We start from the raw sequence: 15,079 nt of genomic DNA, 5'->3' as shown, positions 1-15,079 counted from the left end.
GGAACTAAGATGTCCTTAGTTACATTGTTTTCTGCCATACTAAAGTAAGTTATCTTCAGTCTTACCAGCTCAGTTGTACAAATGAGGTTTGTCTTCTATTTAGCAGCGTTATTATAGAAGAATTTATTCCCATATCCGAAAACCCCCTGGTAGTCTTTCTGTGTTGCTTTTGTTTATACATGTTACAGACAAGAGGTAAGTTTCCATCACTTCCAGCCCACAGTTTTAAACATAGCAAATATGATTTGAGGTTGATGTTCTGATGAAGAAGTGCCCTTCATCCACTGTTATTCATTACTTGTGATTTTCTGTAAAGAAAGACAGAAACAAAGAAAAACAATGAATCTTAAGGGCTTCAATACTTGCAAATGTTTCATTCATATTCAGTGTCTTCTAAAAAGTTGTTCATAGATTGACATCTTCACACTTGTTGTCTGAATGAAGAAGTATCTGTTTTGTTAAATTAAGTTTTTATCTGCATTTTTTCCAAGTTAGAGTTGTTTTGTCAGAGTTTGAAGAGCCAGTCAGAGTCCATTACTTAGAAATAAGCCTTAAGCCCATTGCCAACATAACAAAGCAAGTTGTTCACACTAAGCTGTTTTAAAACTCTGCTGGTTGATAGTTTTTTCATCTGAGTCTGGGTCGGACTGCAAGGCAAGTTTATTTATATTGCATATTTCATGTACAAGACAGTTCAAAGTGCTTTTTAAAAACAAAAGCATTGCAGTCGGGTGCAGAGAAAGCTTTAAAGATTGCATTAAAAAGAAACTTCCAACAAAATAAAAGAGATAAAGACAGAAAAAGCTCATATAAAATAAGATAAAATATCAGAAAAAAAAGTTACAATTTGAAGAATTAACAGTTTTTTGATAAAAGGCGACAAGTATTGAAAGGTTTTCCCCTTGAGTTATAACTGCTGTGTCAGCAAACGTGCAGCAGTTTGATCAACATGTGAGGAACATAAAACCTGAACGCTGCCTCTTCATGTTTACTTCTGTTGCTCAGATATGCAGGAATGAGTCTCTCTGGTTCTTTCTGCTAACCTAAATTCACTTTTTTTTAACCATTCAATGCAGGTTCTAAAGGAGCACAGCAACCATCCTGAGGGTCCATCTTTATATACACTTCATTGGCAGCAAAAGGAGCAGTGGTGGGAGAGTCGATGCTCCATCATTGCTGAGAGTTTATTCATGTCAATTTAATTCTAAGGAAAACCATGCTGTCTGTGACATAATCAGCTTTAACCTTTTGAAAACATGTTGAGTAGGGTTGGAAATGTTTAGGGACCTCGTGATTTTATTCAATTCCAACTGGCCGCAGTGTGATTATATAACAATTATCTTTTTACGTTTTAAATAGAAATGTGTAAAATGATTTCTCTGTGCTGTGACAAGCGACAAAGAAAAGTCGCTCAAGTGATTTGTAGATGGATCATATTTTGCTTCTTTGATCTGCATCAGAATTTGGTTGCGCATTCACAACTCCCCAAATACATAAGAATTAAAACAGGAAGGGTTGGTATGCATGCAGCCATAAAAGCCAAAGTACTTCCACATGCTGGCTGCAGAGGGTTCCAGTTGTGCTCCACGGTTTGGCCATCATGTCTGTTAAAGGCATACCACAGACTGTCATGTTGCAGCATTTCCACATTTTTGAGTTCCACCTTGTACATTCTTCAACATTTTATCAGCTAGCTGTTTAAAAAAAAGCTTTTTTTAAAAATCGATTGAGAGTTGCCTGTGTTCGCACCACAGTGCATCTAAAAAACTTTTACTCTTTTATTTAAAGGTTTATTCTATATTTGTTTTAAGGGTTTTATTGATCATATGAACTAAGCTTATCAAGTAAATTAGGAATTTTTGTTGGTTAATTGTTTCTATGTTTTTTAACCACACGTCATTGCAAGAAAATTCTAGTTAGAAAGTCGGTTTATTTGCTGTTTAAAAGGGGCCACATTTGTAAAGAAAATGCATTTCAGGGTTGTGCAGCGGGGTTGAATATGTTGGTTATAACCATGGAAAAACTTGACAAATCCTGTTTGCTAGTAGGAAAGTAAAGTGAAGTGAATAACAGACACGAGCACAACATAGACAGAGATTCTTTCTTTCAACTAAATATCTGATTTCAAACCTTATTTTAACACTCAGTATTGCTTTCAGCAACAACAATCAGGTCAAGGTTTACATACTTGTTGCTCCTTCCTGTCCTCTTCTGTCTTCTTGTGGAATATATTTGTATTATGATGCATCTTTTTTTTTGCTCTCTGCTGTAGTTTCCATTGCTTTTAGTGTGCCGCTAGATAAAATCTATAGGATTTAACTGTTATTGTATGGTACCAACTGCTGTGTCTGCATCTCACTCCTGCTTTTTCTCCTTGCAGCTATCAAGTCATCTTTCATCTCAGCACAATCACATATTTCATCATTCTCACACCCTCAACTTATGCTCTCAAGTCTGAACTGCCTCTTTGCATATGCTTGTTTTCTGAGGTTTTTCTGGAGGAGTTGCCTCCTGTTGTCACAATGTATGAATACAAGAAATCTCTAAATGTGTCACATATGGAAAATACACATGAACAAAATAACTAAAGGCAGTATTTGGCAGTAATGTTTCTCACTCTTTTATGTCTTTATCGACTTGCTGGTTGGAATCTTCATCAGATAGATGAGCTATTTGCATAAGGAATTAAGTGGGAAATGTCTGTTGTCTAATTTTGAAACGAATATATTCATGGCAGCAGAGTTAAGGCAATCCTCTGAGGAGTTGTGGGATTCTTTACATTTAGCTATTCTGATGCAGTTTTAAAGCTAAAACATCATGTGCAGGGACTTGTATCATCGATTCTGTCAAAATCGCTCTCATTTCCAGAGCTAAATATTTAAACATCTGGTGGATGAAAACTGTTTAGGAAACTTTCCACCTCATTGCTCACCTCCGCCCCTGCAGGTTCTCATCCCCAGTGTTAAACTGGACTATAGCCATGTTCAGTCTAGGTGTGGTTCCTTGGACAGGCGAGGCTACTCAGCAAGAGGTGGAAACGTGAGTCTTGTCCCGCAAGCCCATTGTCTCTGCTGTTGTCAGTGGTGTTTATGTACTGTTTTGTGTTGTTTAGTGTTTTTCTTTTCCTTTTTCTTCTTTGCCCTGCAGTTTTCTAGTTTATTGTTAAGTCAGTCATTTTCTGCAGGTACACTTCATCAACATGCCTTTCTCCTGGACTGGTTTGTCTATCAAACTTTTATACAAAAGGCTGACTTTCCCCTCCAGCACTTGAAAATGGTGTCCTTTTATAGCAGTGTTATTCCTTCTCATGCAGAAATAGCTACTCTTCCTTTGACTCCCTCCCTTGCAGGAGGAGAGGCACATGAAGTGTCACTGGTAGTCAAACAGTGCACATTAATTTTAGAATCAATAAAAGTACATTTTGCACAGTATATCCCCAGTAAACTCAGCAGGTCAGCCACTTAAAATACATTTCTTTTGTAGTAGTAGATGTAGTTCTTTTGTTATTCTTTACTTTCAAGTTAATAGTCAAGGAGGATTTAAATGCATAGACAGCCATTTTATGGAATTCCCTTTTTCTCTGGTAAAACTCTTGCAGCATAATTTCTCCTCAATGCCAGCACACTAAATGAAGCACTTGATTAAGTCTAATTGCAGCTATCTAAAGACAGCAGGTACAGTGTGGGCTCCATCTGCAGTTTTTGACTCCAGTTATGCACATTAACAATGCACCATTACATAAGCCTAATTAAAAAGAGACAATTAAAAGTTGTGTCTCGATTTTATAGCACTTCTTTCAGACTCTCCACTCCAGACCTCTGTGTTTCATTTGATAAAGCTAAAATTCTGAATTTTGAATCTGAAAATAGCAGGTTGCCGGGCCAACAGCCGCATTTAACAAGGAAATAAGAATAGGGAAATACTGCAATGTATCACATCACTGGAATTACACCATTTATTGCCTCTTGAAGTATTTTTCAAACTGCTGTAGTTCTGGTTAAGTAGTAAATGAAGTGATTTGCAAAGGATATTGCTTTGTATTGTGTATCTTAGTGTTACAATAAGGAGAGGTGTTTATAGAATATGATGGACTCATATAAAAATATCTCGGTTTTTGTGCAGCAGCTTAGATTTTAAACATGATGGCTCAACAACAATGTAAATCTGCATGTCTTACTTACGTACACAACAAGGGACAAATGGCAGTTCGGTCAATTTACAGTTGCACATTTGACAGTTTTGCAACTCATTACAACAAACAGTTGATAGTGTAGAGTGGTTTTAGTAAAGGTGGAGGGCAAGACCTCGCAGGGGAGTCAAGTGTAATACAGCTGAACACAAACCAACTGTTAGTTTTTTTTCTTTAAATCATATTAGTTCACTGATTCATTTTGTAATTGGTTAAAATACATCTCTATACTTCTTGCTATAATATGTATTCCAGCTTTTTTCTCACAATCTTTGTTACATTCAAAACCAAACAGATATGTATCCATTTCGAAGTTCACCTAACGATCAGGAGCAAAGGCAACAACAGTGTTATTACAACATGATTGCTGGAGGGATTTGTAAATCTGCAGCCTGGTGTTCATTCACACCGACATAAAAAAGAACATCTCTTGCTTTAAAACTTACGCTGTAGGTCTTTGTGAGTGTTAAGTGTCTTTTTCCATCACCAACAGCCTTACCATTGCTCACCATTGTCTCACTTTTCCTGACATGTTTATCACAAAGGAGCTCTGAGAGAGAGGAATGTGTTGAGGAAGATGTGATGGTAGAAGACTTTAACCTTAGGCATGTTCCTGTGCTTCATCTCGGGGTGTGTGTTTCTCCTCGTTTATCGTGCCCTGTCTCAAACTTTACTGCTCCACTCTGTCTGCTGTCTTATAGACTCACTCCTAAACACTGTCTTTTTTGTGAATTTATTTTCAGAGCCACTGGATGTGTCCCATTTTTCAGTGTTGCTGTCCTTGATATTTGTGTGACCACCTCTAATTGTGTATGCCTGTTTTACTGGCTTGCAAAGTTATTTTGTCGTAGTGTGTAAGACAAGTTTTTTTTTTTTTTTTTTTTATTTGCCAAAACATTTTCCAGATGTAGAACAGCTTGTATTTCTTTTCAAAGCAGAAGATGAGGTGTGCTATGTAACAGCTACCAGTTTTCAGATAATTACGTGCAATTAGGTCCAACTATGTGGAAAATTGCAACCTTTCATTCTGACAAGAAAGTCTACAGTAGCAGGTCAGATCTAAAGTGAAAAAAAAAAGTTTTGAATTGCTATATCACAGCAGAATTTTTACTTTAGTCAGAGGTTTGTATCAGAACTGTGAGCTCTGACCTCTTTCTTTCCAAACTTTGCTTCTTTTCAGGTGCAAATACAGAACAAGAAAATTGACTTGAGCCATGTAACTTCCAAGTGTGGTTCTCTAGACAACATCCATCATCGGCCAGGTAGGGAGCTCTTTGCAAGGAGACCTCTCCTTGGGATGGCAGTGGAGGAGTGAGAATGGATGTGAGCAAGGTCCTGGTGGTTCAGACCAATATCTTTCCACTATAACTTCATGCAGGGGATGTCCTGGACTCCTTTGCACTGCTGCACATTGGCAAGGCTTTATCTATATTTAATGGGTTTCTGAGTTCAGACTGCTGTTGACAGGACAGTCACAAGGTGTGAGTACATGTAAGGCTATTTCAAGCATCAAATTTATCTTGCTAGGTAGAAGTATCTGCTCCAATCAGCAAGCTAAGAAGAGGTGAGAAACTCCAGACAGAGCGTCTTGGATATTTCCTAATAAATCAATCTCCAGTTTGCAAATATTTCCAGTATTGGTATCTATAAACTAGATAAAACCACTTAAAAAACTGTAAACAAGACAAGGTGTATGTTAAAAATGTATTTATGAATCAAATTTTTCAAAATATTAGATCATAAATTAAATCTCAACAGACTCTTCTCCTGAAATCTTTAGATTATTGATAAGGAGTAAAATACAAACTTTGTGTTGATGTTACTAAAGTGCACATTTATAATAGATTATGTGCAAAGGCTTGACATAATCCATCACATCCAGCTCCTGTGCAGCTCAGTGTCCTGGGGAGCTGAAAGAACGACGACAGTGGAATGGAGCCGTGAGCTGCAATTGGGCTGACAGCTGAATAGATCTGTCTGCAGGTGGTCAGCAGGAGGAGGTCGTTTTAGCTCGTTGGCAACATTACAGCATTTTATCTCTTTCTGTCTTGAGTGTGTGTGTGTGTGTGTGTGTGTGTGTGTGTGTGTGTGTGTGTGTGTAAAACATGATGCTGTTTAACCAGGTTTGATGAAACCTGGTAAAAATTGTGTGTTAAGTTGTGTGTTTCAAGTAAATCCATTAACTTTGTTGTGTTAAAATGCTCTGCTTTCTAAGTCAAACCCCAGTCAGAAGGAGCAAGGATGTAATGGCTGCACTGAGTGGGTACATTGTTCCTGGAAATGCCTCCTTAGAGCATCTATATATTTTCTTACAATGAGCAATTCCTAATAAAATCCACACATTTTACTGTATTATGTGAATGTGATTGGCTGCTGAAATGAAAGTTTGTCATCCAGACTGCTTAATAATTTGCTTTGAGCTGTGGCAGTGTAACCATGGCAACCCTCTTTCGTGGCACTTCAGTGATTGTTTTACATTGGTGCAGCTCCACCTGCTGGTGACATTTTTTCATATTTACTGTATGCAGAGAACCTTTTGAACATCCATATTTATCATGATGGAAGCAGGAGCAGCCTCATTTATTACTGTTGCTTTCAAAATTGAATCTTTCCATCTTCGTAAACTCTTCTCCAACTGATTGGCACCGCTTTTGGGAGTCTTCGGTTGCCATTTGGTGACATGTACTGTTTGAGAATGTCCTGAATGTTGAAAACCTAACTTTGGTGGCCCAATTTTTCAACTCTTCTGCTTCTTTGCAGGGGGTGGTAATGTGCGTATAGAGAGTGTGAAGTTGGACTTCAAAGACAAAGCCCAAGCCAAGGTGGGTTCCCTGGATAATGCTCATCACATTCCTGGTGGAGGCCATGTCATGGTGAGTGTCAGCGTCATGCTCCTAATCCATCTTTTAGAGGAGAACGTCAGATTTTGCCCTACGTGTCAATAAAGGTATAAATACTCATCATCTCAAAGGGTTCTTTGTTATCTTAACTTGTGTTTTTCACTGTTATGAAAACTTCAACGGATATTATATGTAGTAACAATACAAGTCAAGAGACTGGTTAGAGCAGTTACAAACTATTGGCAGATTTTTTTTTTTCTTTATTAGATTTTGCCATCACCATCTGAGCCTCACATTGCACCATTTTCTTTAAACAGATCGAGAGCCATAGGTTGACATTTCGAGACCATGCAAAGGCCAGGGTGGACCATGGAGCCGAGATCATTGTCCAGTCGCCTGGGTTGTCCGGGTCTGTGTCTCCTCACCGCCACCGGGAAAGCCACCTATCATCCTCTGGCAGCATTAACATGATGGAGTCACCGCAGTTAGCAACCTTGGCTGAGGATGTTACTGCAGCTCTGGCCAAGCAGGGCTTGTGAACACTGGATTGCCGCTCTTTACCCCCTCATCCACAGCCTTTCAAACTTTTCCGCCCGCTCCTGCCACCCCGAGGCAGAGTGATAACCACTACTGCTCAGCTAAACCACAGCCTCTAAACTTCTTTCTTTCCAGATCTTTCAACGTCACTCGACTCCAAGTAGAGACTCAAGTTAGAAGCTGCTGTACTTTGTTCCTCTTTAACCTGTTTGCTGTATCTTTTAAACCCAAACACATGCTTTTTCTAGTTCATTTTGTTGATCTCCTCCTTTGAATGATGTTGCATAGAGTAAATTAAGCAATGGTCCAAGATTAAGTGGATAACTGCTTAACGTTGGCTTCACTGATCTTGGATCAGCGTTTTAAAGAAGCTCCAGCCTTTTTTTCTACTTTAAATAACAATTATGTGACCAGTAAACCATGCCGCACGTAATGTTCTTGCTCAGTAAATGTGCATGGACTCCACATCCCCCAACAAAACAAGCATCCTTACTGTAGGTCATCACTGGCATCCAATATATAATATATCTAACAAATATATAGAAACATGTATAAAATACAAGGTTTTTTTCCCCCATCTTCATGTCCTCAAAACATTTTAAAATGAAGCGACAATATGGCTATAAAATATAATTAAAATTGCATTTATGCAAGAACCTGGTCATGTTACGACAAGCATGTATGGATTCAAATATCAGAAGAGGCTATTTTGTATTTAAGAAAAAACTGGATTTTAGTAAGTTATTTCCTCATTTATTGGATAACAATAAAACAAGTTCATGTTTTGTAGTTACTAGTTGTTTACAGCGTAATGCTTGGTGACAATGTCAGAAAGCTGATTTGGTGTTGCTGTGGAATGAATCTCTGTCCTGTTGATGAGCGTCACTCAGTACAAGTACTTGCTCAGCAGTTCTAGCCTGTTTATACATCAGATTAATATTAATAACTGGAGCTCAGTCCACAAACCTCCATCCTCAGAGGATATATCTGATGGTACCTTGTCTTCACAGGTGTGTACAAACATGGATGAACAGTACAAACATATCTCCACATGCAGGCTGACGTTGCATTCATCAGAACTGAGCCACAGGAGAAGATACTACAACTTGAACCCTGATACTTAGCTGAAGAAGCTGCTTCTCCAAAATCTGTATGTGTGTGTGTGTGTGTGTGGGTGAGTGTGTGTGCATTTGGTGCAGATCCTGTGCCGTTTTACAAGAGGACCTTGCCGTATCTGGATGTTTTGTTGCAATGCTTGGGACGAAGAAGTCAGGGACAAAAATTAGGTTAAAAAAAAAAAACTAAAAGGACACCTAATGAAGAAAACGTAAGCTGACTTGGAGAGATCAGCCTGCTCCTGTTGTATCTATTAGGACAAAGTGTTTTGGGTGATCTAGTTTCTTTTTCAGACGTCGTTTGTGGTATGACCTGCCTCCTACTTACTGCCCCTAACTGCAACTGTTTGTTTGCTTCTGTGTTTTTTCCGCATTCCCCATCTTTGTGTGCCCTTCCCTGCTCCACCCTACAGCGACTGTAAATGTATTTAAAAAAGGTCAAGTAGATGTATGCAGTTTTTCTCTTGTTGATATGACACCAAATACAATAATTAATGACAATAAATACAACAAAAAATGTGTATTTTGACTTCTTTTTGTCTTGTTTTAAATTAACCAGACAAAAAAGATTGACATGAAATTAAGCGAGAATGCACTTATTTATGCATTTGCTTATAGAAAGATTTCAAGAATTGCTTTTCTGTAAATATGAAATGAAAACTGAATGAAAAATACTTAATCTATCCCAGAAGGAACAGCAATTCTCCTCTTTGTATATGCAGATTTGCAAAGATATGCTGTATATATACTTCTATGAGCAAATATGCAGCTCAATCCAGTAATTTATTAGATTAGCTCACCTTTAAGATTAGAATGCCTGATTCTTGAAAAGGAAAACAGAATCTGTTCTCAAACAGCTCCAAACTCAAGTTTGATGCCTTTTTGTTACAGTGTGATGATACAAGTCATGTACTTGGTTTAGCTATTTAGCATCTAGTTGCAGCTTCAAATTTACACACAGACGTTAGACTCGGGTCAATCCTGCATTTTCCAAACTGACAAGCTGTCCTTTAAACATACATCAGAGAAAATTCATGACACAAATGGTAGGATAAAACGGAGTCAAAAAATAGGGGATAAAATGGGAGTGTGAAAAGTTTATTGTGAGATGGCAGAGGATACAATAAGTTAAGACTCAGGGATGGGTCAGGTTAGTGGTGGATTCATTTAGATGGCCTGTCCAAGGCCAAACCAGTTATCTCACTGGCAGATAGCCAACCAAACAGTAAGTGGGAGGGGATGGTCATCATTAATCCACCTCCCCCCTCCATCACTGTTCCTCTGTGACAGCAAAAAACCCCATTGAGACTGAGGACTAGGGAACTTGGATGAAGATGAGAAAGGAGCGCCTCATGGGAAATCACAACGGCTTCCCGAAAAGCAAGAGGAGGAAAAGAGAAATGGGGGGGGGGGGGGAGTGAAAAAGCACCATTTGGACAAAGAGGAAAAAAAAATGTGCAGGACAAAACAAAAGAGGGGTTCAGGAAATGACATCTCATAGTCCTTTGTTCCCCCTGCTTCCACAGATGGTGCAGGAAACAGCGAGTGGATGTCGCGACACCATGGGGTCTGCACTTATTCGATGTTCACCACCGCAGTGGCAGGGTCCTTACACAGACATGATGTGCTTGACAAAGGCTGAAGGTGGAGATCAGGGCAGCAGAGAAATGGAGAAGAAAAGAAGAAGAATTAATAATTGGGAGGCTCATAAATGATCTAAATCATGATTGAAGGATTGAAATAGAAATAATATTAAAACACAAATGAACATTGTTTGTCTAGTTTATCTACCATACAAAATACTTTTCAGAAACTGGAATTTTCTTTTAAGTGTTTTCTTTTGTTTAAAACATGGAGGTCATCCAGGAGCACTGTAAACCTGTATTCTATCTAATCACCAGCAGAGGGCGACTCCTGACCTCATAAATAAAGTAATATTGTATCAAATTCTGGGAAAATGATTTCTTGTTGAGTATAGAATTTTAATCCCTTTTACAACATATATATGAAGTTCTCTGTGTGGAAAACTGGAGATCTATATCATTTAACAATCTTGGTAATAAAAGACATTACAATGTATTGTTTTTCATATGAATTTAGAAAAGAGACATTGATGTATAAAATTAATCAGGTGTTAAATCATTTCATGTAATCATTGTAATAACGATTTGAGGCTCACCCTCATAGTTGACACAGCCGTTCTCATCCTCCTGCCCTGCCATGAGAGCATCAATCTCAGCCTCATTCATCTTCTCTCCTGTAGAAGTAATTAGAAAATATCCACTGTTAACAACACAAAAATGGATAAAACATACAAACAAAACAAACTCAAAGAAAAAGGGAAACAGATGTAAAACGGCAGCGCCTTGGCCGGACTCACCCAGTGTTGACAGGACAATACGCAGCTCAGCACCCATCACTGTACCATTGCCTTCCTTGTCAAAGACGCGCAGACCCTCAACATAGTCTTCAAACTGTGCCTTGTTCGGGCTGTTGATGATGGTCTGGAGCATGGGCAGGAAGGCCTCGAACTCTACTCTCTTGTTGGCCATGTCTGTGGGAAAGGAGAGAGACATGATAAAAAGCTACACCATATTTAGATTATTTGGAAATTTAAACAATATTTTGAATTACACAGTGACTCACTGTGGTTAAAAGATGAAAACAAAACAATTAATAAATAAATAGATAAATAATGAAGGGGAAACACATAAAATGGACAAACTGCCTTACTACCTGTTTTCTCCATAAACTAATTTAGCTTGTGGAGAAAAAAAATCAGTGATATCACTATGTGGAAAATAGTGTGTGATCTCACTGTGGTGCATGATGAGCTGCTCATTCAGGCTCATGATGCACCGTGGAGATTTTACAGCAAGATGTTTGGATGGATTCAGGGTTTTCTTTTTGCATAATACATATAATCCCATCTAGGATTTTGAGAACTTGATGCTGTTGACCTAAATGAACCACATCCGTGGTGTTTTTTTGTTTTTTTTTTTAAATACAAATATAGAGACTTTTATGACTTCACCAAGCAGTGTGTATGATTGCAAAGCTAAGAAAATATATAGTAATCAGAGCAACCTTGGCAAATAGCCTTGTACAAGCCAAAACTTTTGAAACCCTTTTCAGGTTTCAGTGTCCCAACTGGGTGTAAATGGGGATGTGATTGCACTCTGAAATGCCTTTTTCTAAATCTGTTGTTAACACTGTCAAAATCATAGCAGTAACTAGTGATCAGTGAAAAAGTTAGACATTACTAATAAATGCACCCAATTTAAACATTCCCTCAGCCCATTGAACTACAGAGCTGCAGGGCAGCATTTATTTGACTTATTTTTGTTATGGTTGGTAAACTGTGCATCAGACTCTACTGTTATAATTACAAATCATTGTTATGTCACTGAATCATTGCACTTTAAAAGCGTTTTGTAGGAAATACCTTTTAAAACGGCACACCGATCTTTATCTGATTCAGAGATGTAGAAATTTGTTGTGATACTTACCATCATGAGAGGGGTTTCCCAGCAGCTTTGTCACCTCCTTGTTAGTGGGGTTCTGTCCCAGAGCCCGCATAATGTCAGCGATCTGGTTGTAAGCCACCTTGTTGTCACCTACCCTGTCGAACAGACCGAAGGCCTCTCTGTAGTCTGTGGAATAGAAGATGTCAGGTCATTTACACTCTAGTTTTGTCGCAGGTATCAAGTAATTTGCACAGTTGTGTGTGTGTGAGTGTCACAAGTGTTCATGTTCCTAGTAAGTAAACTGCAATTCTTTGTTATTTTTGAAGGCGAAGTGGTATTTATTTAAATGAATAATTTATCAGTGAACATATATATATATATATATATATATATATATATATATATATATATATATATATATATATATATATATATATATATATATATATATATATATATATATATATATATATGTATAGTTTTTTAGTATGAGCAAACTGCATTTTTCTTAACGGTTTCCTTTATTACAGAATTGGCTTGCTGTTGCACGCCTTCCAGCAGGTGGAGGCAGTTACTCTACAAACTGACAAGGGAAACGTATAACAAGTGCAAGACATCCCAAAAGGTTGAGGTATTATTGGCTGAATGGATGGGCTCCTGCTGAGCTCCGTCACCCCTGTACTATTTCAATCTCAGCTGTCTCCTTCTCTCACAGTGAGGCCTTTGGGCTCTTTTAAAAGACCACCTTGGAATTGATAAACATAGCTGAGAATATGAGCCCCTCCTTTTAAAGGCAAGGGCCCTCTGTGGGCGAGCTGAGTAAAAGTAGGGAATGCTGACAGTGGCGTAACAAGCAGCTGACCAGACTGCAGGTCTAGTCATACGGTGGCCAATAGGAAGCAACAGCACACAGGTGTTTCTTTCTGTCAAACACCGCGCTGTTATTCAATTATTCTTCCTTCTCTAGTTTATGCATTGAGTTACTTCTTTTGTCTTCTTAGCATGTGGTTTGAGTTCCCTGATGAACTGCCAATAAGTAATTTGAACATCACCTCATAATTCAGAAATAAGATTAGTTTATGCATCCTTAATTGATTTGTTTAATGTTTGATACTGGAAGCCTAATCTGCTTTATTCTCTGTATGTCATGCTCCTTTTGCACAGACAGAACTTGCAAGTGCTCATTTCCATCAGACAGGAAAACATGAATGGTTTTAAAAGACAACCATGTTGCCTGATGCCTTCACTGTAATGTAGAATTCAGGTTTTATCCTTACAGGAATTTTTTTGGTAACATTTTTAAGCCCACTTAAAAGTGACAGCCCATTGGAGTGGTTTCCTCATTTAACCATTCTCAGATTTCACAAGCCATTTGATAATCGCATGGAATGTCAAAACAGTAAAATGATTGAGGTGACCACCTGTCATGAGCACTTTAACACCTGTTGCTGGGTCTGCTGAAGGTTGGCTGTGAGCTATTGTTCATTTTTTTAAAGCACTTAAGTTAGCTAAATTATTTTTACATGCTTTTGAATGGCAGGTTAAGAAGAAAGAAAACATCATATGGGATGTGTAAGAAAAAGGTGAGAGTATGCAGGTTAGTGAGTGGAATGTCATGTGATTGCAATGGTGAGAAGATTACATACCCTCAACCTGGTCTGCACTGAACTCTATCTACAAACCAACACAAAGGAGCCGTGTAAGTATAAAACATAGAACATCACAGGTTTTAATCTTACATTTCATCACCAGTAGAAACATTTTTCATTTAAGAACCAACAGAGCCCTCAAACCTTCTACTTAGCTTTCACTAAACAAACACAGTGAGACTTCCATTAAACTGGTCTCTTTGCTGGAATTAGTTTCATATGATGGCAGCTAATGTGCGGGGGTCCATCTTTAGCTACATTAACATGTCCACATTTGGTGTCACTGTGTATTGCCATCATACATTAGTCACCACTCCAAAAGTCCAATCCAGTAAGACCTGGGTGTGGTCTAAATCATGGTGAGCTATCCATGGTTCTGCTCATACTCCCTGCCCCTTTCGCACAGCGGGTCCTCCATATGTAAGGTTCCCCCCTGCCATCTCATAATGAGCTCTCCATCTGCTTAAAGGTGCTCATATAAACAGGCAAAATAATTTCTATTGCAAACAAAGTGGCTCTGGTTATAAAAGAAGTCAGATGAGTCTCCCGTTATTCCCCCCTCTTGCATCCCCTTAAAAGAAAAAAAAGCACAAATCTGAAACATGACTTAGTTTTACAGGTGCTCCCTCCAACAATCTATCATTCAGAACACCACTGTAGTCAGTGTAGCTCTGCCATGCAGCTCTAGGTTAAAAGTCAGACCCCAACGCTTGGTGAGAAGCCTCCTGCACCCCGTTTTCTCCCTCCCCAAAAGCAAAGTATGCCTCTCACAACCATTGTACCTTGACGGCAGACAGGTCGACAGCTGGAGCTGCTGGAGCTGCTGGAGCAGGCTCGGGTGCTGGTGCAGGTGCTGGTGCAGGTGCAGGTTCAGCCTTCTTGGCGGGGGCTGCCTTAGGGTCCTTTTTGGGTGCCATTTCAGCTGATAGTAAAACTACTTTGGCCCAGAAGCACAGACAATTCCCGGTTTGGGTGACACACAAGGAGTGCAGCACAGAATGGAGGGGTCTCAGAGCAAGAAATCCCAGTTTGGGCGTATATATATGAAGCTATTTTCCTCTTAGCCCCCCGTCAATGCGGTCCCTGTGTAAGGATTGGATAGCGGATGGGAGGGTGTGGGTGCTGCATGAGTTTGTGGGGGGGCTTCTGTCTAAACATGGAATATAAGGTTGCAGGCCAGCAAGTGTTTATTCATTCCATGCACCTCTAATCAAAAAGAAAACATTGGGCAAGGCATGAAAGGTAACCTGCGGCCACGAGATCTTCTCTTCACCACGCATCA

The 15,079-nt window shown here is 38.9% G+C and overlaps 2 protein-coding genes across 2 annotated transcripts in view; one reads left to right on the top strand and one right to left on the bottom strand.

Annotated features, from left to right (window-relative positions):
- The window catches only part of map2 (microtubule-associated protein 2), a gene marked incomplete at both ends in the record, with an annotated part of 38,487 nt that extends 30,919 nt beyond the window's left edge, over window positions 1-7,568 (top strand). Inside the window, 3 exons of the mRNA XM_079253896.1 lie at window positions 5,370-5,451; window positions 6,950-7,062; window positions 7,347-7,568. Coding sequence (XP_079110022.1) covers window positions 5,370-5,451; window positions 6,950-7,062; window positions 7,347-7,568 — 417 coding nt within the window. The remainder of the gene's footprint in view (window positions 1-5,369; window positions 5,452-6,949; window positions 7,063-7,346) is intronic.
- Window positions 7,569-9,763: 2,195 nt separating this feature from the next.
- On the bottom strand, window positions 9,764-14,821 carry myl1 (myosin, light chain 1, alkali; skeletal, fast). Its single transcript, XM_079253975.1, has 6 exons — window positions 14,580-14,821; window positions 13,795-13,822; window positions 12,191-12,334; window positions 11,062-11,235; window positions 10,861-10,938; window positions 9,764-10,319 (listed from the first exon to the last, which is right to left on the bottom strand). The coding sequence occupies exons 1-6, from the start codon at window positions 14,712-14,714 to the stop codon at window positions 10,291-10,293; spliced, it is 588 nt and encodes a 195-aa protein (XP_079110101.1). The 5' UTR covers window positions 14,715-14,821; the 3' UTR covers window positions 9,764-10,290.
- Window positions 14,822-15,079: the final 258 nt, after the last annotated feature.

This window comes from Telmatherina bonti (assembly GCF_933228915.1).
Source record: "Telmatherina bonti genome assembly, chromosome: 15".
Taxonomy (NCBI): Eukaryota; Metazoa; Chordata; class Actinopteri; order Atheriniformes; family Telmatherinidae; genus Telmatherina; species Telmatherina bonti.
The sequence above is the reverse complement of the archived record's forward strand: the minus strand, read 5'-3'. Positions and strand labels throughout refer to the sequence as shown.

Coding starts and splice junctions, on each gene's coding strand:
- myl1 (XM_079253975.1), bottom strand. CDS start 14,714: ATGGCACCCAAAAAGGACCCTAAGGCAGCCCCCGCCAAGAAGGCTGAA. Junction 10,939..11,061: donor TATTGTCCTGTCAACACTGG/GTGAGTCCGGCC, acceptor TTACTTCTACAG/GAGAGAAGATGAATGAGGCT. Junction 10,320..10,860: donor CGGCTGTGTCAACTATGAGG/GTGAGCCTCAAA, acceptor CTCCACCTTCAG/CCTTTGTCAAGCACATCATG.